Source organism: Myotis yumanensis, unplaced genomic scaffold (genome assembly GCF_028538775.1).
Source record: "Myotis yumanensis isolate MYYU_CA2020_CCGP unplaced genomic scaffold, mMyoYum1.0.hap1 SCAF_18, whole genome shotgun sequence".
NCBI classification, from domain to species: Eukaryota; Metazoa; Chordata; class Mammalia; order Chiroptera; family Vespertilionidae; genus Myotis; species Myotis yumanensis.
In genome coordinates, this window is record NW_027223769.1 from 39,705,953 (window position 1) to 39,732,363 (window position 26,411).

Here is a 26,411-nt window from a genome sequence, read left to right on the forward strand (position 1 = left end):
ATGCATATGTACATGTATGTACATGTATGTACATGTGAAACATCTAAAAGCCTAAGAGACTGAATGACCGAACCACCGAATGACCGGTCGACCGGTAGCTATGACACGCACTGACCACCAGGGGGCAGACGTTCAAGGCAGGAGCTGCCCCCTGGTGGGCAGTGAGCTCCCACAGTCGGAGCTCCGCTCAGCTGACGGACCTGTCCGGGTGACCCAGCAGCAGCCACTCCCTCAGCAGGCCTGCAGGTCCAATCTCCGGAGAACCGGTCAGGCACCGAGGGACCAGTGCTGCCGGCAAAACCCTGACAGCGCAGCCGCCCTCCTGGAAGTCAGCCCCATGCACTGTGGCCGCTTCCCCTCCCTAGACGCTCCGCAAGGAAGAACCGATATAAAAGCGGCCGCCAGGTGGCTCCCGACAACGGGCAGGAACATTGGCTGGAGGGATCCGGATCCCAGGCTGGCAAGGGCGTCCCACCGCCCGCCCGGAGGGCCCATTGCGTCCTGGCGCCCCCCACCCACTTCGGGATGGGCGCCAGACGCAGGGCTCACAGCTGGCAAGCGCCTCTGTGGGCAGCGCGAGCCTCTCCCGATCAGGACTGACTGGGCCCGAGACCGTGGCAAGCGCAGCGGGGCGGGATGAGCGGGAGCAGCAGGCAGGGGGCGCAGGTGGCTTTGGACGGCGGGTTTCAGCCCAAACCCCGCAGGCCGCCCCGAGGGACACCACCCGTGCACAATTCGTGCACCGGCCTCTAGTATAAAACAATAAGCCGACTCTATTTTAAACTTGGAGGACAACTGTCCCTGAAGACGAAGCCTTCCCTGTTCTCGGTGCAGGTTTGCTGGTGTTTCTTCGGGATCGGGACCTTTTCTTTGACCAAAGGAATGGCAGGAAATCTCCTCATTTTCACAGAAACGCGCTTCTTTAGCAGCCGAGGCTCAGTCCTTCCGAGCTCGACTATGCAACGTCCCTTGGGTCCTCGGTCTCAGCCTGTCTTAGAGCAGCCATCGGAAGAACCCCGAAAACGGGGCAAAACGCTAATTGCAGAATCTGAGCGCATACGGGAATTCTCTGCAGAATTCTCCCATGTTCCTGTTTATGTGAAGATTTTTATAATAAACTGGGCGCGGGGGGGGGGGGGGGCGCATTAGCTGCAATACCATCGACTTTCCATAGATTTTCCACAAAGTCACAACTGGGAGAACACCTGTACCCACGTTTGAAAGTTCACCATTCGGAGCTAATTTTTAAAAAGAAAAACATTAAGGATTCCACACGCGCTAGCCGCAACCCCACGACATACAGCCTTCGCCGCTTAGGAAACACGAGGCTGGAAAGAAGCCCCACTGCGCAGACTCCGCAGGGGCAGCCACGCCCCTCCCCGCGGCGCCGCCGGTTCCCAGGCGCATGCGCCGACCCCAGTAGGCGCGCTCAGTGACGTCACCGGAGGCGCCACACACGGCCGCCAGCGACCGCGGCTGCGAGCCCGAGCGAGCGAATCGGTCTGCGGACTCTGCGCCGCGCGAGCTCGGGCACGAGGACCCTCTCCACCGCCGGCTCCGACGACCGGGGCCGCGGAAGGAGGTGGAGGGAGGAAAGCGCGAGCGGCGCCCGATGGAGACGTCATCAGAGCGCACCGGAAGCGGCCCCAGAATGAGGAGTGAGTGGGCTGAGGGCCCCGGGCTCGGGCGTCAGGGCTCGGGCACCGGGTGCGGGGCGCCGGGAGTGAACGGGTCGCTGCGGAGTGCGAGCGGGGCTGCTGTGGGAATTGCCCCATCTTCCCTCGGGGAAACTGAGGCCCGGCTGGCCCGGCCCTGTGTCTGAGCCCGGGGTTGCTGTCCGAGCTGGAGGCCGGTTCTCGGGGGCCGCTCAGTGGCGTGGCTGCTACGGGACTGGCCAGGGCCTTCGCCCGACTGGCCGCTGCCTCCCGGGTGGCCGTGGCTCAGGCCTGAGCGGCCTGCGCTCTATGAACGACACCGTCCCCCCACCCCCACCCCCGGCGATGGCGGAGAGCTGTGCCCCGAGGGGAGCCGGCGCCGGGCCGCTGGAGGCAGGGGAGTGTGGACACCGTTCACACCGGCTTTGCATGGGGGTTCCGAGTACCCCGCTGCAGGTGCCTGCCTGGGTGACCCAGGGTAGTGTCTCAGCGTATCCGAGCGTCCGTGCTCTCGGGTGCAGAGCAGGAATAGTGACCACGGCCCCGGATTCTGCGGAAAGGATGATGAGATGAAACGTGCTGCCCTGGCCGGTGTGGTCCAGTGGGTAGAGCGGCGGACTGAAGGGTTCTGGGTTCCATCCCGGTCAGGGGCACGTGCCCGGGTTGTAGGCTCGATCCCCAGTGCTGGGCGTGCAGGAGGCAGCCGATCCATGATTCTCTCTCATCATGGATATTTCTCTCTCGCTCTCTCTCCCTTCCTCTCTGAAATCAATAAAAATATATTAGAAAAAAAAAGATGAAATATGCAAAGCTTTTAATGAGGTGCATGGCGAGTACTGCGGGCTCCGTAGGCGTTAGATGTGTGTTGTGACTGAAAAGGCTCCCAAGTCTCGGCACCTGGGCCAGGGGAGCCGTCCTTCCTGGGGTTTGGGGCCTTGCACGTTGCTCTCTACAAACAGGTTATACTCGCCCATCTTACATTTGAGGGAGGATTAGACCCCGCATAGAAGACTTGTAACCACTTTGGTTTGTTTGATTAAATGTGCGCAGGGATGAGATTTATAGAGTGTAGTGTGAACCAAATTGTCTAATATTTGGGCGTCTGAATCAGGGCTCCGTCTCATTCTTATTCTGTCCACATCCTAGGGCCGCAGGTTTTCTTCAGACAAACAAGTAAGAAACAGAGGCGTAGATGTGTTTAGAAGTTGAAGCCACGTTGGTGAATATATATATTTTTTGAGCATGAAGAAAGACCGGTATTTTTTTCACTTTAGGACACCATCAATTGTATGATCCAATTTCATAGACACCAAACTGTGGAGAATCTTTTTAACAAAACGTAATATCCCGAACCACCTGCATCACATAACTTTTAAATGAGTTCCCTCATTACAAGTTGAGCAGCTCCTCAGCTCCTAACCCAGTGGTTCTCAACCTTGGCTGCACATTAGAGTCACCTGGGAATCTTTTTAAAATCCTGATTTCTTTGTTAGGGGGTGAGGCCACAACATTAGTAACAAACAGAATTTCCGGAGGATGAGGCCCAGAAATCAGGATTTTAAAAAAGATTCCCAGGGTGATTCTAATGTGCAGCCAAGGTTGAGAACCACTGTCCTAACCTGTGGTATTGTCAACGTAAGAAACAGTCAAACCTGTAGAGAGTTTGTGAGTTATGTGAGCCAAAATGATGACAATTGCCGGGAAGCAAAATCTCAACGGATCGAGAAAATGCTCCTGAAAAAATGTCAATTTGCACCCTATTTTATACATTACGATCAAAGAGGAGGCATAAGTGGGACACATGAAGTCCCCTGGTGACAGGTTAGGGAGGCGGGAGAGAGCAAAGCAGGGTTAGGGGATCTCTGGGATTAGATAAAGAGTAAAACTTATTTTACCGAGGTGGGTACAGGATAGTTAACAGTCAGCGATTAACACAGTTACAGTAAGAACAAGGAGACCTGTAGTCTCTGCTCTGGCTCGGCTCCTGTGCTTTGAGGGGTCTGGAGGAAGGAGTTGACTTTGACATTCCAAAGGTCTGTTATCGTAGACGCAAAAAGACTGTAGACAGGCTCCTTTAAGGTAAAGATGGACTTTTTTCAGGGAAGGTTCTAGCCTAGAACCTGACTACCTGCCATAAACTGCTTTTAGTTAAGAAAGTTTTCATTTCAGACCCTCCAGTGTGGTTAGTGTAGGTCTCTGCGTTTGTAAGGCCGCCACGCAGGCCTCCCCTGAGCTTGTCAGGGTGAGTCTGTGGCCCCTTTTCGTCCATAGTATTTTAAACCAGTGCAGCTCCAAGTGTGGTCTGCTGGCCTGCAGCTCCCTCTGAGAACTTGCTAGAAATGTAGGACATGGGGATGGGGCCCAAGAGTCTACATGCTAATAAGCCCCAGAGGTCCCTCCGCACGTTCATGTCCGAGAAGCACCTTTGAAGCCGGCCCTTGGGGTTTCTGTGATGGACGTGATGCGTGGACAGGGTGAGAGCTTCCATGACGGCTTCGCAGCTGTGCCCTCTGTAGCCCCGCCTCCTGTCCCTGAATGAGCATTGCTCTGTTCAGAATAGAAAACGCCTCGGGCCTTTCGCCAAGCAGGAATCATTTCGTGTCCCTTTTCCCGTCCCCAGGTGTAATCTACCACGCCCTCTCCCAGAAAGAGGCCAAGGAGCTGGATGTCCAGGTAGGTGCTTGGCAGGGGGTCTGGGAGCGACGGGGGATGACACAGATGCTCGGTGGCCTCAGAGCCTTTCTGCGTCCCGCGCCTCGTCTCCCCTGTCCACGGGGCTCCAGCAGGGCCTGTTGTCCTGACGGCTGTCCCACATGCGGGTCTCCTTTCCCGTTGTGTCATCTCCCATCGTGTGGGGACACCGGGCTGTGTCCACCTGAAACCTGCCCTGGTGGACGCTGTCTTTTGACCTGGTCACTGGCTCCCCTGCACCCCCAACAGGCAGAGAGACCACATCTGTGAGATTTATGGATCCTTCTGTGACCTGCCCATTTGGCAGAAGCTCCCCCATGAGGAGGGAGATACCGGAAATCAAGATTTTGAGACCGATAGGCCTTTATTTGGCGTCTCCATGGAGGGCCACTTAGGTGTTCAAGACAGTCCAGTCATGTCAGTCCCCTCTCTGAGGGTCCAGGAAGTGGCCTGCCAGAGGCAGGACCTCGGGAGGCAGTGCCACCCCATGCTGGGGGGGTGGGGGATGGGGGTGCGGCTGCAGTTTCAGGGCAGTGATGCTTGGAGGCCCCTCCAGAATTACACACTGTGACGGCTGCTCTGCCTCCTGGCACCTGTGCTCAGTCAGGGTCACATGAGGCTCTGCTGTGTGTCCAGAGAGTGAGCAGGAGGCGGGAGGGGGCGGTGCTGAGATGCTTGACTGTTCCTCCCCCATGTGATGCGCCCACAGCCGGAAACCCACGTAAGAGGACTGCGACACCCACCGTGAGCAGATCCAACTCCTGGGCTGGCTGTGCTGCCTCCTGGGGTTAGAGGCCTCTCCTTCAGGCCAGAGCTTGGCTCCGCCCCAGCTGGCCTCCTCACCACTGATTAAATGCCGCCCCTCTTCCTCCCACCAAAGACCAGGGAGTCTTTTCCTCCACACACAGAGGTGTGATCTCATCACCAGGGTGGCCTCAGGGACAGGGTGGGCCCTGGAGTCTGGCCTGGCTGTCTCGTGTGATGGCCACGGACTGGCGTCAGGATGTGGCTTTCGCACCTGGACAGCGGTGGGTGGGGGACAGGCAGCACCCGGAGGCGGTGTGAGCCTCTGTGGGGGAGGCAGCTGCCTGCGAGGACCCGGGGTGACTGTGCCTCGCAGAGCAGTGAGCCCCCCCTCTTGCTGTCCCCCCAGCGCCCGGGAGCCCAGCGCGCCGAGGCCTTCCTGCAGGCCTTCCTGCGGCGCTGCACGCCCCACATGAGCCAGAGCGCCCGGGAGGACCAGCTGCAGCGCAAGGCCGTGGTGCTGGAGTACTTCACCCGCCGGAGGGGCAAGGAGCAGAGGAGGCGGGCCAGGGGCCTGTCCGCGCGGCAGAGGAGGGCGCTGCGGCTCTTCGACATTAAGCCGGAGCAGCAGAGGTACCGGCCTTCCTGCCTGCCTTCCTGGCCGGTGGAGCCTCCCGCTTCTGCCGCCAGGGGGCAGCCTTCCTTCACCCACCAGGACTGGGTTTGGGTTTGGCTTTGGCTTTTAATAGGGAGGCTGGTGAGTGGCTGGCTTCTGTCCCAGCCCTAATAGGACCTGCCTCTAGTGCGTCTGTTGCCCATGGCAACAGGCTGGCCGTCCTCCAGCTCTTTCAGAAAAGAGCAACTGAGACTTCTTCATATGCATCTCCCTAAGCTTCTAATAGCACAGGCAGAGTCACCCACGGGGCTACTGCCCGGGAGCATGCTGCCCCCGTGTTGGGAAGCCTCCGCAGGGACATGGCACTCCTCGTGGGAGGGGCTCCCTCCTACCACGCCGCCCTCGGCCCGGCTCTGGGTGTGGGTGCCTGGGGACTGTTTGTAGACTTTCGCTTCCAGACCTGTAGCCAGCAGCCTCCCACACCCACTGGACAGTCTGTCACCCTGTCCATGGCCTCTCGAGAAACCAGCTGGGTTTGGGGGCAGGGGGGCAGCTGTCTGTCTCGGGGGTCCCGTGGTGTCCCCACCGCTACGGCCCCCTTCAGGTTTGAGCCGAGGTTCTCCATCCTCTAACCCACAGTTGGGGTCCTCTCCTCCGCGCCCTGCCCTGCCCGGCAGACCTGTCACCGTCCCCGGGTCCTGCATGACAGCCAGCAGCTCGGGTTGAAGTCGGGCTCACCTAGCTCAGCGTCCTGCCGCGCAGGGCCTCAGAGTGCAGGCATCAGCAGCCTGGAGTGGTTTCTCCCGGGAGGGGAAGTCCAAGTGCGCGTGTGCTGGGCTCCGTGCAGGCGGGTCCACGGCCCTCGGGCCCAGGCAGTGTGGCCCGGTGTGTCCGGCTGCTCTGGCAGCTCTAGACATGGCCCCGTGGTCTCGGGCGGCTGCCTGTGCTCCAGCGGTCACGGCTGTGTCCCTCGACAGGGAGGGGAGGGGCCAGGAATGTGCCCCTTCCTCGTCTCACTAGCAGGAACGTGGCCTCGGAGGGCCACCGGTGAGGAGACAGGGTCGCGGGGTGGAAGCAGGCGCATGGAGATGGTGGTCCCAGGTGACCTTGGCGGGAAGCCGAGCGCTGTGCTTCGGACGGTGTCATCAAGCTCACGGGGCTCGCTTCCACCCTCTGACTTCCCACAGGTACGACCTCTTTCTCCCCCTGCACGAGCTCTGGAAACAGTACATCCGGGACCTGTGCAACGGCCTCAGGCCAGACACGTGAGTTGAGTTTCTGAAGCCTTGCCCTTTGGGGGAACCCATGCCTCACGGACCCTGACCCTGACCCTGCCGGCTGTGGGTGCGGCCTGGGAACCCGCTTCCCGAGCAAAGACGGTGAGGCTTCTCTCTGCCCCGCAGGCAGCCCCAGGCGATCCAGGCCAAGCTGTTGAAGGCAGATCTCCATGGCGCCATTGTTTCAGGTGAGGGCCTGAGAGCACGTGGCACGCGGGCGGCACTGCGGGGTCAGGGGGGTCAGGGTGTTAGAGTGCTCCTGCTGGGATGTCCCCAGGTCGGCACTGGGCGGAGAGACATCACCGTGGTCAGCAAACTGCGGCTCACAAGCCACATGTGGCTCTTTGGCCCCTTGAGTGTGGCTCTTCCACAAAATACCACGTGCAGGCACGCACGTACAGTGCAACTAAAACTGCGTGGCTCATGCGCAGAAGTCGGTATTTTGTGGAAGAGCCACACTCAAGGGGCCAAAGAGCCGCATGTGGCTCGAGAGCCGCAGTTTGCCGAGCCACAGTTTGCCGACCGCTGCTAGGAGGTCTCTGCCCTCACCACGCAGCCCCGACTGCTGCCTGGAGGGTGTGGGACACCTGTGACCTGGCTCCCGAATCCTGCCCACACCCTGGCCTGCGGGCCCCACAGGACACCTTGTTGGCCATCGCAGAGTCGCAGGCAGCAGGCGGGGAAGCTGGGTCCTTGTGCTACTCAGTCCCGGCCCCCGGGGCACTCCTTCCCCACTGGGCAAGGCCCGAGCTGGAAACACTTCTCCTTTGCAGTCACGAAATCCAAGTGCCCCTCCTACGTGGGTGTCACAGGGATCCTCCTGCAGGAAACCAAGCACGTTTTCAAAATCATCACCAAGGAAGACCGCCTGAAAGGTACGCGCTGTCCCCGCGGGCGCTGAGCTACACCTGCCCCTGGCTCAGCCAGCACCGGCCCCTGGGGGCGCGGGAGCTGCACCCTTGGCGGTGAGCCTGTGGGTCCAGGAGGCCTGCGAGCCCCCCTCCAGCTCCCCCTCTAGCCACGGTGCAGGTGTGAGCCGCGCACGGGCACAGGAAGTTCAAACCACACATGGGCGTTTGGTTCCCTTAATTTTTTTTTTTTTTATAAATGTTACTTTTCTTTGAAAAATATTTTTTTAATTGATTTCAGAAAGGAAGGGAGAGAGAAAGAAATATCATTGATGGAGAATCATGGATCGGCTGCCTCCTGCACACCCTGCACTGGGAATGGAGCCCGCCAACTGGTCACGTGCCCTGACCGGGAATCGAACCCTGACCCCTGGTTCATGGGTCGACACTTAACACTGAGCCACGCCGGCCGGCGGTTCCTTTAATGTTTGAGCTGGCTTTTCCCACCGCTGCCGCCCGTCTCCCTGCGGCTCTTTCGCTCTGATTTTCACCTCGGAGCGTGGTTAGTTTTCCCCCGAGCGCAGAGCCGCGAGCCACCTGAAAGCTGTTTGTGGGGGACCTGGGCTGGCGCTGCCCTGGGAGGTCCTGGTGCTGAGAGGTGCTCTGACCTTGAGCCTGACCGTGGGGGCTGAGCTCTGTTTAGGACGTGAGTGACCTGGCTGTGCAGGGGGACCCCGCCCGCCCGGTCTCCTGGTAGCTCATTTCTAGAACCTCGTGGGCAGGACTGCAGCAGGCGGGCTTGTGCCGGCTCCCCACGCGGTCTCTCCTGCTCCTCCGCAGTGATCCCCAAGCTGGGCTGTGTGTTCTCCGTGGAAACCGACGGCTTCGTTTCCTACATTCACGGGAGCAAATTCCAGCTCCGGTCGAGCGAGCGGTCCGCCAAGAAGTTCAAAGCGAAGGGGACCATGGACCTGTGAGCACTGCAGCCCACGGGGTCACGGCCGAGAGGAACGCCGGCCCGAGCCCAGCTCCTGGGAGACGGCAGGCACTTCCGGGGAGACCACCCCGGTCGGTAGGACACCTGGGAAGAAACGCCTGGTGTCGGGGAGCAGGTGCACAGTTCCGGGGGCCTGCGGGTTCCTCCGTCCCGAGGAGAGGGGGCAGGAGGCACCGAGCGGCCCTGGGGGCTCGTGGGCGTGGGGGCTCTGCCGCCCGTCCTGCGTCTGCTGCTCTGTGACACGAGTTTTGTGATAATAAAAGCATTTGGGCCTCGGCTCCAGTTTCCAGGGCTCGTGCAGCAGGTGGGAGGGCCACCTCAGGCCTCGGCTTCCTCTGCAGACACCGCCCACAGGCGCAGGTCCCAGCTCTGCTCTGTGACACGTCTGGACCACAGTTTCTGCAAACAGCTGAACTCCTCCACCCTCCCTCCCTCTGGGGCCTGGGTGGGCAGAGGGGGCTCCCTGGAGGGGGCTCCGGGTCCGAGCAGCTGTGGGATCTGAAGAAGGTGGTCAGCTTGAGGCTCAGGGCAGGGCCCGCAGAGCCCTCGAGGACCCGGGCAGTCACCTGCCCGCTGGGCTCGGGCCGGCAGGAGGAGAGGTGGGCAGGGGCGTGGGCTCTGGCTGCCAGTCCCCAGCCCCCAGGAGACGCGGAGGCTCTGCCGCCTAGTGGGAGGGAGAGCTGCTGGGAAAGTTCCGGCCCGTGGGCCAGGGGGCATTCCGCCGGCCATGCACCGTCCTGAAGCCGGGGCCTCAGTGTCCCCCTCTGTCCATTGGGGCCAGCAGACAATGGGGGTTTCCCGGAGAGGCACCTGGGACTTCCTGCCCCGGGATCGCGGGGTGCATGTGACCGCATCCAGGTCCTGGGCTGCAGGGGGACCCCAGGGCCCCCGGAAGCTTCGCATCCTCTGAGGCCCAGCTGCTCCTCTGCCACTGACATTTGGGGACCGTGGGCTCCAGATGGTGTCTGACATCCCTCCACCTCGGGCGTCTGGGCTGGGACGGCGCTTCCGGGTGCGGAGAAAGGCCGGCGGGCTCTGAAAGTAAACGTGGCCGCCGCCGCCGTAAATGCATGGAAAGAGCTCTCTCTGGACAGCGGCGCGTTCTCATGGCGCTGATGTTTCGTCGCTGTAATGCCTAATTAAGACATCTGTTAAGTGCCTCTAATATTAACTTAATCGAGGGGCTTCTAGTAGGACCGTACTGGAATTGTCCATTTAATTACCCGCATGGGCCCTTAATGGGTGTCTTAAACAGGCGTCATTAACGAGAGTGGTAGACAGATTAAAACGAGTCGTGACGCTCCTGGTGATTGTTCCTGGCTGTGAAGGGCGAGCGTGATGTAGTGGACGCGGAGACGGCTGGGTGCGGGCTGCGTCCCGCAGGGCCGGGCTGGCTGTCCTGGCGGCTTTGCCCACAGAAGAGGCCGCTGCAGCCCAGGAGCGCAGCCCCTGCGTGCCTGTCCCAGGAAGCGGTCCCAGGCCTGGTCCTGGGTGAGGCGAGGGGGTGGTGAGAAAGAGGCAGGAGACGGTGCCTCGCCCAGCGGGCTCGCTAACTACCAGCAGGTGCGTGGATCTCGCGCTCACGGCCCCACCAATCTCCTTGAGTCCCAGTGGTTCCCCTCGCCCTCTCCACCTCCCAGGCCCCAGCTCCCACCCCCGCCCGGCATCTCAGCCACAGCCTCCCGCCCCCTCCCTCTTTACATGGCTCTGGCCACAGCCAGGCGACCTCTGTGACCCGTGACTCAGGTCCTGTCACCCACTCTTCTGCCCAAACCCACGCCCGAGTTCCCAGGACCCTGAGAATGTCAGGCGGTCTGCCCCAGCCCGGCCTGCCCCTGCCACCCTCTCTTAGCCCCTAACCCACCACCGTGTCCTGCCGCCTCCGCACACGGTGCCACCGCCGCTCCTACTCAGCCTCCAGCCACACGCAGCCCCTCTGCACTCAGCTGTCCCCCCACCCCCACCTCAGCAGCCCCACTTGGTCCCTCCATGGTCCCTCCTACACTTTCCACACCACCTAGCACTGAACAACCGCGCCTGCTCCTTTACCGAATATAAGACGGGACCCCGGGCTTGTCTCCACCATCATCATCACATGATAACCTCGGGCGACCTAGACACGGCCTTGCACACAGTGAGTGTGCAGTTAAATATTTGTGTGCGACCAGAAGAAAACAACAGCCAGGGGGTGGAGGGGGAGGAGGCACAAAGGGGGAGAGGCCTCCCCCAGCAGCCTCAGGGAAGCAGGACTCTTGTCTCCTGGTTTGGAACTTCCTCCTCCCCTTCCCGGAGAGGGCGCCCCAGCCTCCCCAGCGCCACTGCCCACTCTACCCCCTCAACACCTGGTGAGGCAGGTGGGCTTGGCTTGTGTGTTCAGTTGGGGAAACTGAGGCCCAGAGAGCAAAAGCCAGTGGCCAGAGTCATGCTGGGAGTAGTGGACAGGGCAGGGCGGGGTGCCCAGCCCCACCCCAGCCAGGTTCCCCTAGGTGCCCTGCCCTGGCTGGGAGGTAAGGCCCCAGGTAGGGTGGTGGCATTTTTCAGGATCGCTTGCAGCCCAGAACAGGCGCACTGGCACCCAGGTCAGGGGGCTGAGGGGTGACACCCCACATCCCACCAGCTGCCGGCCCTCTGGCCCCTCCCAGCCACAGGGCAGCTGCAGAAGGGTTTGCATCCATTGTCTGCCCCCAGGGGCCTGCACCCAGCCGAGCTGTGCATCTCAGCTCCTCCCTCACCCTCTGTGCAGCACAAAAAATAAAATAAAAATAATATAAAACAACAAAATAAGTGACTCAGGAATTGGTGTTTAATGAAGCACTAAGACTTGCTGGGGCCTGGCGCCGCCTCATGAAGCCACCCCCAATTCAGTCCAGATGAGCCTCAGCTCAGTCGAGTGTGATGAGATGATTGCTCCCAGGAGCGACCAGCAATCCCACCACGACTTCCCCACAGTCGGCTCCCGGCTGCTGGCTGGCAGGAGGGAGGGAGGGAGCCGCCCCGAGGCTGGGGGAGATGGAAGCACCAATCCAGCTGTCTGGGCGCGGCTCAGTGGTTGAGCATTGACCTAGGAACCAGGAGGTCACAATTGGATTCCTGGTTGGGGCGCATGCCTGGGTTGCAGGCTCGATCCCTAGCGCAGGGAAGGGGCGGGGGTGCAGGAGGCAACTGATTCATGATTCTCTCTCATCATTGATGTTTCTGTCTCTCCCTCTCCCTTCCTCTCTGGCAGCAATAAAAATATATTAAAAAAAGAAGAAGGGACCTGGGGCACCTTAGGGTCCTTCTGTCTAAAGTGGTGAAGCAGCCGAAACCAGTTTGGCTCAGTGGATAGAGTGTCAGCCTGCGGACTGAAAGGTCCCAGGTTCAATTCCGATCAAGGGCATGTACCTGGGTTGCGGGCACATCCCCAGTAGGAGGTGTGCAGGAGGCAGCTGGTTGATGTTTCTCTCTCATCGATGTTTCTGACTCTCTATCTCTCTCCCTTCCTCTCTGTACAAAATCAATAAAATATATTTTAAAAAAATAAAAAATAAAGTGGTGAAGCAGCCTCCGCCCTCTGGTGTGACTGAGCTGTGTGCGTGCTCCTGGCTCAAACACACGGCTGTTTCCTTTTCATTATGTTTTCCCAGCTTTCTTTTTGTTCCCCAATCCTGACACCCTGAGCCCTGAGCCCTGAGCCCCACAGCCAGGAAGGAGCAGAGAAGTCCTCAGGGAGCCCTCGCTTTTTCCACAGCTTGCGGCCGGGCTGACTCAGCTTCTGCCCCTCCGTGAGTCACGAGTTTTTCCTCTTCTTGGAGGAGCATGGCCCTCCGCCCAGGTCTCCTCCGACCACGCGGCCCCGTGGGGAGGGACAGGCAGCTGCATGACGGAGTCTGTGCTGCCTCCAGAACCTTCCCCGGAGCTCCATCCAGAACAGCACAGCTGGGAGGAAGGGCAGACGAGGAGACAGAGGTCCTAGTGGACCCCTGACCAACAGTGAGAGGAGGCTTGTTGGGGTCTCCTGACTCCAGGACCGACATCCTTTCCCCAGTTTCCCAGAACCATGGAAATGCCTCCTTCTCCAGACACCCGCTCTGGGCCTGGCACAGTGCTGGGCGCCAGGCAGGGTGCTGTGGTGGCGAACCACATAGCTGTGCCCTCGGCATAAAAAGTGTGTTCAGCTGGGATGGCACTGCCCAGAGTCGCCATGTCCCAGCTGACGTCTGAGCTTACGCCTCGGCCTCTGGGATCCTGGGGGCTGTCTCCGCCTCTGTATGGAGGCCTGGCTGCCCCGCCAGGACCCATAAACCCACAGGCTTCCTGAACGCAGGGACGTCAGTGGGCAAACTGAGCGAGAGGGACCCACGGGGCTCTGTGGGGGCGGCAGTGGCCGGGAAACCACCCCTGTCTGCGGGCACAGCTCTGCCTGGAGATGGTCACCATGGCTGACCTTCCGTGTATGTTTGACAATTTCCGCTATAAAAGGTTTAAAGTAGATCAAATGCGCCAGGCGGTGTGGCCCAGTGGTTGAGCGTCCACCTCTGAACCAGGTCACCGGTCAGAGCATTTGCCCGCGTGCAGCCCCATCCCCAACATGGGGCGCGCAGGGGGCAGCCATCAAGGGTTCTCATCATTGATGTTTCTCTCTCTCCCTCTCCCTTCCTCTCTGAAATCAATAAAAATAGATTTAAAAATTAATAAAAATAGAGAAAATGCTGCTGATTTGTTAAAGTGATTCTGAACCTCTAGCGGAGATGACCACGTCAGCGGCCAGCAGGACGCCCCGCCCAGGCCCGGCCGCCGGGCGCACAACCCACGCACTCAGCTCCGGCCGCTCCGCCCGCGCACATTGCTCAGGACTCGGCTCTGCGGGCTGGGCGCCCAGGCCCCGCCCCCGCCGCGCGCCAGGCCTCCGATTGGCGGAGCCGCCAGGGGGCGTGTCCGGAGAGTTCGATCGCGGCGGGCGGGGCGGGGCGGGCCGAGCAGCGGCGGGCGAGCGGGACGCGGACGGAGTGCAGGTGCGCGGCGTCCAGGCGGAGAGGTGAGCGCCCCCCGGGGCAGGGCAGGGGCGGAGAGGTGAGCGCCCCCCGGGGCAGGGCAGGGGCGGAGAGGTGAGCGCCCCCCGGGGCAGGGCAGGGGTGCGCAGAGCAGGGCCCCCCGCCGCCGCCCACGCGCCCCGCACCGCCGGGTCCAGGTGGGTGCGCAGCCAGGGCGGCTGGGACTCTGGCCCGCAGCGGAGGCGCGGAGCAGGCGCTCCTGGCTGGCGGCGGGGTGGGGGTTTAGGGGCTCCGCGGAGAGACGGGGGACAGGAAAGGGGGCGCGGGGTCGAGGCGGGGTCCTCGGGGTGCGCGACGTGTGGACGGAGGGGGCTCCGGGGCGCCCGCTGACCGGGGTGTTGTTGGGAGAGACCCGGCCTCCACCGCCGTCGGGCCTCCCTCCTGGTCCCTGTCCGTGGGTCTGGAGAAGGGGGGACCGCTGCCCCCGCGGAGGGAGCGGGGTGCGTGGCGGCCCGGGCCTCCCGGCCGCTCGTTGTGGAGCCGCCTGCCCTCTGACTTGGGGGGGGGGGGGTTGTCCAAGGAAGCAGGCTGGGCGCCCATTTCACGGAAGAAGTCAGTGAGGCCGCTCCTGCCCGCCTGGGATCCGCCCGATCCCCTCCCTCTCCCGCCTGCCCCGTGCAGGGGGGATGGAGGCCCATCGCCCACACTTGTCGGGGAGGGAAATGTCCGGAGTCTGAGCAAAGCCGCTCACAGGAAGGGGGGCGGGGGCCGCTCTTGCCGCCTCCTTTCCACTTAGAGGAGGGGTGTTCCTGGTAGTGATCCCACTGGGGTCTCTGCAGGCCCAGCGATGACTGACCTCAGCCGTGTCCCGCACACATCAGCGCTGGGGCTGCCAAGACCCAGAGGGGAGGCGGCCCAGCTGAGCTGAGGGGCCTGCCCACCCGCCTGCCCCCAGGGGCCCCATGACCTGGGAGGTCAGGGAGGGGTGACGATCAGGGGTGAAGATCTGATTCTGGTTTTGGTCAAGAGCAGCCGTCAGCCCGGCTGGTGTGGCTCAGTGGTTGAACATCGACCTGTGAACCAGGAGGCCACGGGTTCGAATCCCAGTCAGGGCACAGGCCCCGGCTGTGGGCTCCATTCCCACCCAGTGTGAGGCGTGCAGGAGGCAGCCGATCAGGGATTCTCTCTCATCATTGATGTTTCTCTCTCTCTCCCTCTCCCTTCCTCTCTGAAATCAGTGGGAATATTTTTTAAAAATAAGTAAATAGAGAAGAGCAGCCCGCAGCCACCCGCGGGTAGTTTAGAGCTGGGCTTCCCCGTCCCTCCGCTGGCTGGGACCTGGGCAGGGACTCGGAGGATGGAGGGGGCCTCCCAGTGGGCTTCAGTGAGGATTGAGGGAGGTAACACTTGCAATGCACATCCCACTGTGCCCTGTGCCCTGTGAGCTGTTGTTTATTTTCCTCATTCCTGTTCTTCTGGGGGGGGAGGGCCTTCTGGGAAGCCCAGGGCTGGGCGAGGCTGAGAGGCGGCCCCTCTGCATGGGGCAGAGCACTTGGTCAGTGGCACCACCCTAGCCACACCCCTTCATCCCCCACCCCACCCCCAGTGCCCGGGGAGACACCCCAACTCCCCCTGCTGGCTGTGGGCTGTGACAGGCCCCGTGGCCCCTCTGACCTGACCTCACCCTCCTCCCTCCACGGCCCCCGAGGGTCCCTGAGCTGTTCCCTGGGCCCAGAACGTGCTCCCCTCCGGCCTGTGCAGGGCTGGCTCCCCCACAGGGTGCAGGGGGTGCAGGGTGACTGTCCCCGATCCTGCCTGGCACCACCCAGCCCCCCGGGCACGTCAGCCTTCCTCCTGGCGGCCAGCACGCGGCATCAGAAAGGACCTGCTGGGTTCTCTTTCTAGCAAACGCCTCCCACCAGGAAGTCTGCCTCTGAGAGCTGGTCCCCACTCCCTGCTGCGACACTGTCCTCCATCAGTTGAAGGAGGGAGGGAGGGACAGAGGGAGGGAGGGAGATTCATTTTCTGGTGAGAACAGCAAACAGAAGAGGCCTCCCCATCAGCTGTGGGATGGGGGTGGGGAGGCAGGAGGAGGCGGGGCTGCTGTTTTTACCAAGAAAAACCCCCAGCTCCTGTCACACAGGGTGTGAAGCTAAGGTCATGGGGAGGTGGGCAGATGCCCGGGGAGCCGCTGGGACCTGGCCAGGCCCTGTGCTCACTTCCTCCAGGCCACGCCCACGGGCCCTCTGGTCAGGGGGGACCTGCACGCCAGCCCCGGAGCTCACCCGCCCACAGGGCCGCTCTGGCTCTTCTCGGCCCCGGGCCCCGTCCCCCTCAGCTGGGGGGTCACAGGTCTCGGTCCTTGGCTGCAGCCTGGGTTCCCACCCGTCTGCCCGGCGCCTGACCCAGGAGTGTGCCTGGCACGGGTGGCCCAGACCCCTGCCGGTGCCCATGCCAGGCCTGCGGGGCCCTGACCAGGAGAGCTCAGCGCTCCGCACCCACACATGGTCCTGTGAGCTGTGAGCTCGCCTCTGAGGACTTACATTCAGACAGAGAGACCGAGCCGGACACGTCCCCACTTCCCCCATCCGCTGGTGGGATGTCATCCCGTTTGCTGCTGCGCCTTTTAAATAAAAGAAATAAAATAGTGCAGACCAGGGCCTGCCTGCTCCCCTCTTCCTGGTTCATCCGGCCCCCACCCCCAAGGCCACTCCCCCGACTTTTCCCCCCAAATATGTTTTTATTGATTTCAGAGAGGAAGGGAGAGGGAGAGAGAGAGAAACATCAATGATGAGAGAGAACCATGTATCGGCTGCCTCCTGCACTCCCCACACTGGGGATCGAGCCCGCACCCGGGTCTGTGCCCTGACCAGGAATTGAACCCTGACCTCCTGGTTCCTAGGTCGATGCCCAACCACTGAGCCTGGCGGCCGGGCTCCTCAGCAATTGGTTTCCGTCCTGCTGACCCGGGAGGTCAGGTGCAGGTATAGCCAAGACGCCATCCCATGTGTGAGACCCGCCGTCTCACCGCCACCCGCTGCCAGGGTCGCCGTGGTCCTTGCTGTGGGGACCCAGGTCACTGCCTGGAGTGTCTCCCTCTGCTGCTCTCTGAGCTCCTCCCAGGAACCCTCCTCCCTCCATCCCAGGGCCCCAGCTCAGCCTAAAGGCCCTGGGGTGGCGCCCAGGGCAGGTCACTGATTCCCAGCAGGGCTGTCCAAACACCAGGGAGGTCTGCATGCAGAACACGGCCTGGTCAGACGCCTAAACAGCTGCCCGTACAGAAGGTGCTCTGGGCGCCTCTCAGGAGGCCTGTGGGCAGGAGGCCAGCGCTCGGTGACTAGGGCTGAGCCCCTTGTGCAGTGCACCCCCCTCCCTGCAAGGCCCTGCCCCACTTCCCACAGGTGGTGGCGAGGGAACCACAAGGTGATGACCCAGAAATACCGATCGTGTGGCCTTCTGGTTCATAGGTCGATGCTCAGCCACGGAGCCACGCCCACCGGGCCATCCGTTTATTCTGTCCCTTAGATTTCACACAGGAGTGAGCCCATGTGATCCTTGTTGCCCTCTGACTGGCTTATGTTGCCTCCCATGATGCTCTCCATGTCCCTGTCTTCCCATCCCTGGCTCCGCACACAGCCCTCCCCGGGACCCCACACCTCCCAGTGACTCTCTGTCTCAGGATCGGCCTCTGGGCAGGAGGGGGTTGGAGACAGGCTGGGGAGTGGGGTCCCGCCCTGGGCCGGCCCCCTGACCCCCTGTGTGTGCGCCCTCCGCCCTCCCTCCGCAGGCCAGGACGATGGTGGAGCAGCTGGCCCACACGGAGATCAACCGCCGGCGCATCGCCGAGGTGGAGCGCTGCTTCGGGGCGTCGGGGCAGCCGCTGGCGCTGCCGGGCCGCGTGCTGCTGGGCGAGGGCGTGCTGACCAAGGAGTGCCGCAAGAAGGCCCAGCCGCGCGTCTTCTTCCTCTTCAGCGACATCCTGGTGTACGGCAGCATCGTGCTCAGCGGGCGCCGCTACCGCGCCCAGCGCGTCATCCCGCTGGAGGAGGTGACGCTGGAGCCGCTGCCCGAGACGCGGCAGGCGCGGCACCGCTGGCTGATCCGCACGGCCCGCAAGTCCTTCGCGGTGTCGGCCGCCTCGGCCCCCGAGCGCCAGGAGTGGATGGGCCACATCGAGGAGTGCGTGCGGCGGCAGCTGCGGGCCTCGGGCCGCGCGCCCAGCACGGAGCACGCGGCGCCCTGGGTGCCCGACAAGGCCACGGACATCTGCATGCGCTGCACGCACACGCGCTTCTCGGCGCTCACGCGGCGCCACCACTGCCGCCAGTGCGGCTTCGTGGTCTGCGGGGACTGCTCCCGCGCCCGCGTCCTGCTGCCGCGCCTGGCGCCCAAGCCCCAGCGTGTCTGCGGCCTCTGCTACCGCCAGCTGGCCGCCCAGAGGCGCCAGGGGGAGGGGGAAGGGGAGGGGGAAGGAGAGGGGGGCCAGGGCGCGGGGTCCCCTTCCGGGGCCGGGGCCGGCTGCGAGGCGTCCAGTGGGGACGAGGACGATGATGACTCGGACGAGGACAAGGAGGGCGGCGGGGAGGGTGACTGGCCCAGCCGGGTCAGGTTCTACGACTCCGGGGTCTCCTGGTCCTCCTTCCACAGCTGACAGCGGCCTCGCCAGAGGGACGGGCCCCAGTCACTTCTGCATCCGCCTGGACACCCTCCTCTCCTGAGGGTGCAGAGCCCCCGAAGCTGCCCGGCGCCCCCAGGACCCCGTGCTGGGCTGGTGGGCTGCGGTGGGAGAGGCGCGGGCCCTCCGGACCCCCAGACCCTCCTCTGCACATGGGCATCTCTGTCCACTTCGGTTCTCTCTCCAGGTAGCAAACCCCACCCACAGGCCTCCTGGGCCGAAGGCCATTGCTCAGCCCTGAGAGCGGTGCTGCCTGAGCAACAGGCCCCGGCGTCTCATGGAAGAGCGAGTCCTGCTTCTCGGAGGCCGTGATCCACAGCTCGGGACCCGCGACCAGGACGCCCCCAGGGACCATGTGGCTCCGGGAACCAGGCCTGCCCACCCCCCTGGCTGGTGCCCGCCTGCCCGTCAGCTGGGCTCTGTCGGGCGGTGCCCACCAGGCTGGGGCCACAGCCTGACCCCCGGGTGCAGGGCAGCCTGGCCAGGCCTCGCACCTCGCACTGTCCCGGTGTCGGGGGCTGGCGCCTCCCGGCCCTCCTCCCTCCCTGTGGCCGGGAAGCCGTGTTTCCTGTGGGGACTGATCCGGTACAGAAGCCTCACTCAGGCTGACTCCTGATAAACAAGAAGGTCACGGCGGCTGTGATCGAAAGGCCAGCTGTCCCCCGGGCTGTGCGCTCCAGAGGCTGACCCTGTGCTGGGGCCGCTGTCCGCCATGCACCAGGCCGGGGACACGGGCAGCCGTGGGCTCAGGGGTTCCCACCGCATCGGGGTGGTTGCCACGCACACTCCCGCCCGCCAGGGCCCCAGCACCTGCAGCGGGTCCTGTGCTGAGTCCCCGAGCGGCGGGCAGCCTGAGGCAGCAGGAGCCGCGCGTCCAGCTGGGCCCGGCCCCCGCGGTGGGGACTGTAGATGGGGAGGCCCAGGTGCAGCGAGTGGGGGGGGGGGGGGGCAGCCGGATGCCCACCTGGCCCCAGACCCCTGGGCCCTTTCAGGCCACGCCCAGCGGGTGCTTCTGCCGCCTTTGCCCACCGCCAGGCGCTGTGGCAGGGCGGGCTCACTGCCAGCTGCACGGGTGCCTTAGGGCCGGGGGAGCTTCCCCAGCCCACGGGGCAGGCGCGGTGCCTGGGACCCCACCATCAGGTTCCCGTCCCTGTGAGACCAGGCCTCTCTGGCTGCGTCTCAAACGTCCCCCTAGAACAGTGGTTCTCAACCTTCTGGCCCTTTAATACAGTTCCCCATGTTGTGACCCAACCATAACATTATTTTCGTTGCTACTTCATAACTGTTATGTTGCTACTGTGATGAATCGTCATGTAAATATCTGACATGCAGGATGGTCTTAGGCGACCCCTGTGAAAGGGCCGTTGGACCGCCAAAGGGGTCGCGACCCACAGGTTGAGAACCGCTGCCCTAGAGTCTGACCCTGACTCAGCAGGTGGAGCCTGGCTCTAGGCAGCAAGGCTCAGCCTACAGTTCACAGGCAGCCATGGGGGGGCGGGGGGGTGGGGGGAGCGCGGGTGCAGGAGGTTAAAGAGCGAGGTTCCCAGGACCTGTGAGGCCTCCCTCACGGGGCAGAGGGACCAGACCAGGTGTGTGTTGGGGGCGCAGGGAGGTGGCAGAGATGCATCCAACAACGACTGGTTTGTGTACAAGCCTGGGCCTCGCTGGGCCACACAAACTGGTCGTGGCTGGTTTTGCCTGGACAGAGGGCTCTGGGCGGACAGGTCAGGGGTGAGGGGCCACTTCCTGAAGCCAATGGGGTGTCCCCTCAGCAAAGAGGCCTGGCAGCCGGTCCCTTCACCCTGCGTGGAGCTGGGCAAGGGGCGGGCAGTCCCAGCCACGGCCTCCTGGTCTCAGCCCCTCCCCGGGCCTCCCCCGCCTGGTCCCTGGTCCGGGGCAGCGGTCATCGGGCAGGAGCCAGGTCTGCAGATGGCTGGGTCCGGGCAGGGACCAGGGCCCTGTTCTGAGTCCCTCCCAGAATCCACCTCCTGCTGGCTCCCCCACCCCCACCTCGAGGAGCCAGCTCCAGAATGTTCCAGCGCTGACAACAGAAAGGCAGGTCCTGGGACCACAGGGTGGGCGGACAGAGCCAGACTCTCTGGGCAAAAAGCAGGGGAAGTTCCAGTCCCTGGAGCGTGCGCTGCGGGCCCTGCCAGGGGCGCCCAGTCCAGCAGGAGGCTTTCCCAGACCCGGCCTGCCCGGGGCTCCCAGGCGGCGGGGAGCGGGGTCTCCTCTGCCCGCAGTTCTTTCTCACCTAATCCTGCCCCTCCAGCTGCCACAGCGATGCCCTGTATCCAGCTTTAAATGACCCACATTCTTAAAATCCCAAAATGGCCCGGCCAGCGTGGCTCACGGGTTGAGCACTGACCTATGAACCAGGAGGTTAGGGTTCGATTCCCGGTCAGGCCCGGGTTGCAGGCTCCATCCCCAGTGTGGGGCGTGCAGGAGGCAGCTGGTCCATGATTCTCTCTCATCATAGATGTTTCTCTCTCTCTCTCCCTCTCCCTTCCTCTCTGAAACCAATAAAAAAAATATATATTTTAAACTGCCATTTCTTCACCCAGCAGCTTCACTTTAAGGGATCTCCCTAAAGGCCATCTATCATGAGACAAAATACAGGGGATATTAACACAAAAATGCCCTCGCAGCATTTAGGATTCTAAGGACCCCCTCCTACCCCCAGGCAGCCGCACCGGGCGGGGCAGCTAAGAGCCAAGGAAGGTTACAGCCGCCGGACACGTGGGCGGGATTCCTAGTCACAGCCCCAGTGTTCATCCGTGAAAGGTTCACAGTGGCCTAAACAGCAAGGGTGCAAACGGGATGGAAACACACACACACACACACTCCTAGGGAGGCGGAGCAGCGCCCCCTTGAGGCTCTGGGAGGCGGAGCAGCTTGGAAAGATGGGCCTCAGGCAGGGAATGCCCAGCTTCCCTCCATGTTTACAGTCACCCACCCCCTGCCTTCCTTTCTCCCCAGCGTTGGGTGTGCTCGCCTCCCGGGTCAGAGATCTTTCCAGGAATCGGAGGGGAAGGCTGTTCAGAAACCGTGTGGATCTGCAGACGGGGAGCTGGGGGTCTGAAGGCAGCACAGTGTGTGGGGACCTGAGGGCGGTCACTTCTTCGAGGTCGTCCTGACCCCCCACTTCACCAGGAGCCCCTCTTCCTGCAGCAGCGGCCTCACCAGCGGGACCCGGAGGGAGAGTCAGGCCGGACTGCTGGGCCGGGTGCCCTTGGTGCCCCTCCATCACCCCCGTGAGGCCCCTGGGAAGGGACAAGGGAGGGGCAGGGGGCGCTCTCCGGGGGCCGCATGGTTCCAGCAGGGCCGGCGGCCAGGCCCCGAGTCCCTGAACCCAGAGGGTCCCCGTCCTGCCAGGGGCGCCCGGACAGCAGTCACCTTCACAGCCGAGCGGCTGAGCCCTCTGCCTCCGTGTCAGGAGAGTGGACACGGAGGGCAGAGGGTTCAGAAACTGCCGCCAGCTCCCCACGGGCCGCGCCCACAGCGGCTCCGACAGCTCTTTCTGGAAGGTTCCGAGTGGGCCGGGTGGGGCTCCTATGACACCGGCTGTGATGCATCCACAAGCTTTTCTCCAGGCGCCCGGGTGCCGCCGGGCTGAGCCCCCCAGACAGGAGCCAGCGCAGAGGGCAGGGGGGGACTCGTCAGCGATGACGGCTGATCACGGTCCAGCTGAGCTCAGGCTGCTTCCTGCGTCCCTCCCGGGCCCGGTGTCCTCTGGTCCCTGCGCTGTGCGGGCTCAGGGCTGCAGGCTCTCCGCCAGGGATCCGCTCAGCACAGAGAGATTCTCTCGGCCCCGTTTTATTCTCTTTCACCTTCACTTTCCAGAACAGGACCCAGCACAGCCCCCCGCCCCCCGCAGGCCTCCCCAGGTTAGGGCCCCGCCCGAGCCTAGTCGCCGTACTTCACTGAGGTCTTCAGCTCCTTGGTGACGTAGCCCTCAAGCAGCTTCAGCAGCTGCTCCTGCAGGGCCTCGCTGCCCATGACCAGCTTGGTCAGGTGCTCGACGTCCCTCCACTGCAGGTTCCCGATTTTGGCCACGACGTGGTTGCAGAGCTTCTCCTGCTCGGGAGGCGGCAGCCCCTTGAGGATGTGACTGACCGGCTTAAACTCCGTGCTCCACGACAAGGACCCTAAGAGCCCCCCGAGAACGCTCCCTGGAGAACAGGAATTTCGTTTAGTCGGGCTGTTCACCATGCCGGCTCGAGCTCGCTGGGAGCTCCTCCCCACGATTCAGGCCACAGCCCGTGGGGGGGTCCCCCGGGAACCTCCTGCTCCCAGACCAGAGGGAGCAACTCACCCGACCTCCAAGGGACCATGGGAACCAGCCAACCTCCCCCATTGGCAGAAACTGGTCCCCAGATGGGAGCGGGCTGAGACCAGGGGCAGGTGCATGAGGGCGACGGTGGGCGCTTCTCCTGCACAGACTGGGGACCGGGGACCGGGGACTGGGGATTGGGGTGGAGCCGGGCGCTCTCTGAACAGCTAACGTGAGCGGCCAGAGGCCTGGAATCCCAGCTCCCTCCCTGACCCTGCAATGAAGAAAGGAACAGGCCTGCCCAGGGGGCACAGGGCACACCCCTGGGAAGGGCGCACGGAGCCATAGGAGGGCGCCCTGCGCATCTGAGACACAGACACGTGTGTCCCACCAGGACACGTCTGTACACATAGGCCGAGTCTCAGACTCAGCTAGCCAGTCCCTCACACGGGTCACAGGCTCCTGTGAGGCCCTGGGGACCCGAGGCCTCTGTCCCCAACCCCACAGGGCACTGCACTCACCAACGGCTATTCCCGGCGGGCCTCCGATCACCGCCCCGAGTAAGGCCCCGCTGCCGGTGAACTCCATGGTTCGCCGGTACATGACGGCCACCTTCATCTTCTTCGCCTCCGAGAGGGAGCACAGCAGGCTCATGGCATCCTTCCTCGTTAGGTACATTGCACACCTCGCCGGCCTGCGGAGGGAGGGTTCCCAAGCGTCAGTTCCCGCCCAAAGCTCGCTCTTCCCAGTGTCCAGGGCGGACCCCCTGCTCCGGGAGGACCCCAGCTCTGCCGTGGGCGAGAGGATAGCACCGTCACGTGACAAGTCCTCTGTCACCGAGAAAGCAGGGCTGCCGGTCGTCAATAAGAAAACAGGCCGGCTGGTGTGGTTCAGTGGTGAGCATCGACCTGTGAACGAGGTCAGGGTTCCATCCCCAGTCAGGGCACAGGCCCTGGTTGCAGGCTCGATCCTCAGTGCAGGAGTGCAAGAGGCAGCTGATTCATGATTCTTCTTTCATCATTGATCTTTCTCTCTCACCCCCTCTCCTTTCCTCTCTGAAATCAGTGGGAATATTTTTTAAAAATAAGTAAATAGAGAAGAGCAGCCCGCAGCCGCCCGCGGGTAGTTTAGAGCTGGGCTTGCGGGTCCCTCCGCTGGGACGCTGGGCAGTGACTCCGAGGATGGAGGGGGCCTCCCAGTGGCTTCAGTGAGGATTGAGGGAGGTAACACTTGCAATGCACGTCCCACTGTGTGCTGTGCCCTGTGAGCTGTGAGCTGTGAGCTCGCAGTGGGCGGTTCATGTGGTTTACTTTCCTTACTAGTGGCCTGGTGCATGGATTCGTGCACATTGAAAGGAAATTAATTAGAAGAAATATTGTAATATCACTACTCGCCCTTTCTCCATAATAGAAGTGTCAACCAAATTCACGATTGATAATGACAGATGGAAACACACACGTGCAACTGGTGCCAGAGACACCTGTATAGGTATCGCACGTGCCTGAGTCAACTTAGCCTTTTATATGTCTGACTAGAGGCTCGGTGCACAAAAATTTGTGCAATAGGGGTGGGGGTCCCTCAGCCCGGCCTGTGCCCTCTCATAGTCTGGGACCCCTCGAGGATGACCACCTGCTGGCTTAGGCCTGCTCCTCAGGGGATTGGGCCTAAGCTGGCAGTCAGACATCCCTTTGGCAGTCCGGCAGCCCTCGGGGGATGCCCACTTGCCAGCAGGGAGCAGACCTAAGCTGCAGTCGGACATCCTTAGCGCTGCTGAGGAGGCAGGGGTGGTGAGCGGGCAGGAACAGCCGACCTCTCAATCCCTTCCCCTGGCTGTCAGTCATCAATCACGCGATGGCAACAGGGGAACCAGGGTGGGTGGCAGTGGCGGGCGGGGCCAACTGTGGGCAGCCAGGGAAATGGCCCTGATTGCAGGCCAGGTCTAGGAACCGTACCCACACATGAATTTCGTGCGCTGGGCCTGAAGTATAGGATAATAAACTTGCTTAATTAGACCTGCTTTCTGATGCAGCCAAACTTTTTCCAGCCCAGTGAAGCACCCCAGCTTCTCTTTCAGGTAATTGTCAGCAACACAGCAGTAATATCAACACAAAGCAGATCATTATTGTAGATCACGCAGGGAGAACAAAGGGTGAAATATTTAGCTGCAGCCGTGTCTGACTATATTCTGTGCAGTGAGAAAACCTGAAGTCATTGTCAAGGTCCACCATTTCTTACTTCTTTTCAGTCGGGTCAAGTTTCTAAGCTTTCTAAATCTCCATTTTCTGGCTAATGGAAAGAAAATAGGATTCCACCGAGTCTCCTATCTGCCTACTCCAGGACTTCAGTGAGGATCACATGAGATGAGGCAGGGAAAACGCTTCACAGACATTTGGTTAAAAAGTGTGAAATGTTTGCACACTTGGCTATAAAGCAAGCCGTGTGCCTGGGCTGAAGACACTGCAAGGAGGCGAGTCGTTGTTAGAGAGAGGAAGCCGGGCGTTGCTACCTGACGTCATTACCTGGATGGACACTTAGCACCTTAGCCTTTTACATAGACAGATTCCTGTTCTTTCTGGCGGGGAGGGCCTTCTGGAAGCCAAGGGCTGGGTGAGGCTGGGAGGCGGCCCTTCTGCGGGGTAGGATCGGGGAGGAGGGGGCATTTGAGGGGGAAAGAGCACTTGGACAGTAGGACCCCCCCTCGCCCACACCCACCTCACCCACCTGTTAGAATGCTGTCAACGATGTGGCAGGAATGAGACAAACACTCGGAACTGGACCAGCACAGCAGATGGACGCCTGCGGGAAGGATGCTCCCCCAGCGGGAATCCTGGGCCACAGCACATGGAACGGGTATTTCCTTTCGGTTTCATTTCCTGCTACGGGTCTGCCTGCCCCTCACTCTGAACTCTGACTTGGTTGGTCAGGGCTCAGAGCTGGTTTTCTCATTAATGGACAATTGGCTAATTCCAAGGAAGGGGAGGGTAAGGCGGAGCCTAAGTTGGCGCGGCCCCCTGAGAGTCTGAAAGTCATATCAGAATTGGCAGAGCTCCTTCCTTTGACGGAAAGATCACTGGTTCACTCTCACCCCGCCCCCCTCCCGGCCCCCAGTGCCCGGGGAGAACACCCCAACTCCTCCTCCTGGCTGTGGGCTGTGACAGGCCCCATGGCCCCTCTGACCTGACCTCACCCTCCTCCCTCCACGGCCCCCGAGGGTCCCTGAGCTGTTCCCTGGGCCCAGACATGCTCCCCGCCGGCCTGTGCAGGGCTGGCTCCCCACAGGGTGCAGGGGGTGCCGGGTGACTGTCCCCGATCCTGCCTGGCACCACCCAGCCCCCCGGGCAGGTCAGCCTTCCTCCTGGCGGCCAGCACGCGGCATCAGAAAGGACCTGCTCCGTTCTCTTTCTAGGAAACGCCTCCCACCAGGAAGTCTGGCTCTGAGGGCTGGTCCCCACTCCCTGCTGGGAGGGTGCCCACACCCCTCTCCCAGGGCTCAGAGCTGTCCTCCCTCAGTGCAGGGAGGGAGGGAGGGACCGAGGGAGGGAGTAAGGTTCATTTTCTGGTGAGAACAGCAAACAGAAGAGGCCTCCCCAGCAGCTGTGGGGTGGGGGTGGGGTGGGGGGCAGGAGGAGGCGGGGCTGCTGTTTTTACCAAGAAAAGCCTCC

The 26,411-nt window shown here is 62.3% G+C and overlaps 3 protein-coding genes across 4 annotated transcripts; 2 read left to right on the forward strand and 1 right to left on the reverse strand.

Moving 5' to 3' along the window:
- Positions 1–1,454: 1,454 nt before the first annotated feature.
- POP4 (POP4 homolog, ribonuclease P/MRP subunit) lies at positions 1,455–9,106 on the forward strand. 2 transcript variants are annotated; one of them, XM_070398407.1, is made up of 7 exons: positions 1,455–1,658; positions 4,276–4,328; positions 5,500–5,723; positions 6,894–6,971; positions 7,110–7,171; positions 7,757–7,858; positions 8,672–9,106. In XM_070398407.1, the coding sequence occupies exons 1-7, from the start codon at positions 1,613–1,615 to the stop codon at positions 8,806–8,808; spliced, it is 702 nt and encodes a 233-aa protein (XP_070254508.1). In that variant the 5' UTR covers positions 1,455–1,612; the 3' UTR covers positions 8,809–9,106. The 2 variants fall into 2 exon arrangements, with proteins under 2 accessions (XP_070254508.1, XP_070254509.1); XM_070398408.1 differs by lacking the exons at positions 1,455–1,658; positions 4,276–4,328 and adding an exon at positions 4,926–5,256.
- Positions 9,107–13,815: 4,709 nt separating this feature from the next.
- Positions 13,816–19,374, forward strand: PLEKHF1 (pleckstrin homology and FYVE domain containing 1). The gene is made up of 2 exons (XM_070398070.1): positions 13,816–13,845; positions 17,589–19,374. The coding sequence occupies exon 2, from the start codon at positions 17,598–17,600 to the stop codon at positions 18,450–18,452; it is 855 nt and encodes a 284-aa protein (XP_070254171.1). The 5' UTR covers positions 13,816–13,845; positions 17,589–17,597; the 3' UTR covers positions 18,453–19,374.
- Positions 19,375–22,193: 2,819 nt separating this feature from the next.
- On the reverse strand, positions 22,194–25,792 carry LOC138996849 (protein C19orf12 homolog). Its single transcript, XM_070398054.1, has 3 exons — positions 25,471–25,792; positions 23,271–23,443; positions 22,194–22,648 (listed from the first exon to the last, which is right to left on the reverse strand). Exons 2-3 carry the CDS (start codon positions 23,425–23,427, stop codon positions 22,383–22,385), a joined length of 423 nt encoding a protein of 140 aa, XP_070254155.1. The 5' UTR covers positions 23,428–23,443; positions 25,471–25,792; the 3' UTR covers positions 22,194–22,382.
- Positions 25,793–26,411: the final 619 nt, after the last annotated feature.

Coding starts and splice junctions, on each gene's coding strand:
- POP4 (XM_070398407.1), top strand. CDS start 1,613: ATGGAGACGTCATCAGAGCGCACCGGAAGCGGCCCCAGAATGAGGA. Junction 4,329..5,499: donor CCAAGGAGCTGGATGTCCAG/GTAGGTGCTTGG, acceptor CTGTCCCCCCAG/CGCCCGGGAGCCCAGCGCGC. Junction 5,724..6,893: donor ATTAAGCCGGAGCAGCAGAG/GTACCGGCCTTC, acceptor GACTTCCCACAG/GTACGACCTCTTTCTCCCCC.
- PLEKHF1 (XM_070398070.1), top strand. CDS start 17,598: ATGGTGGAGCAGCTGGCCCACACGGAGATCAACCGCCGGCGCATCGCC.
- LOC138996849 (XM_070398054.1), bottom strand. CDS start 23,427: ATGTACCTAACGAGGAAGGATGCCATGAGCCTGCTGTGCTCCCTCTCG. Junction 22,649..23,270: donor CCCGCCGGGAATAGCCGTTG/GTGAGTGCAGTG, acceptor CCTGTTCTCCAG/GGAGCGTTCTCGGGGGGCTC.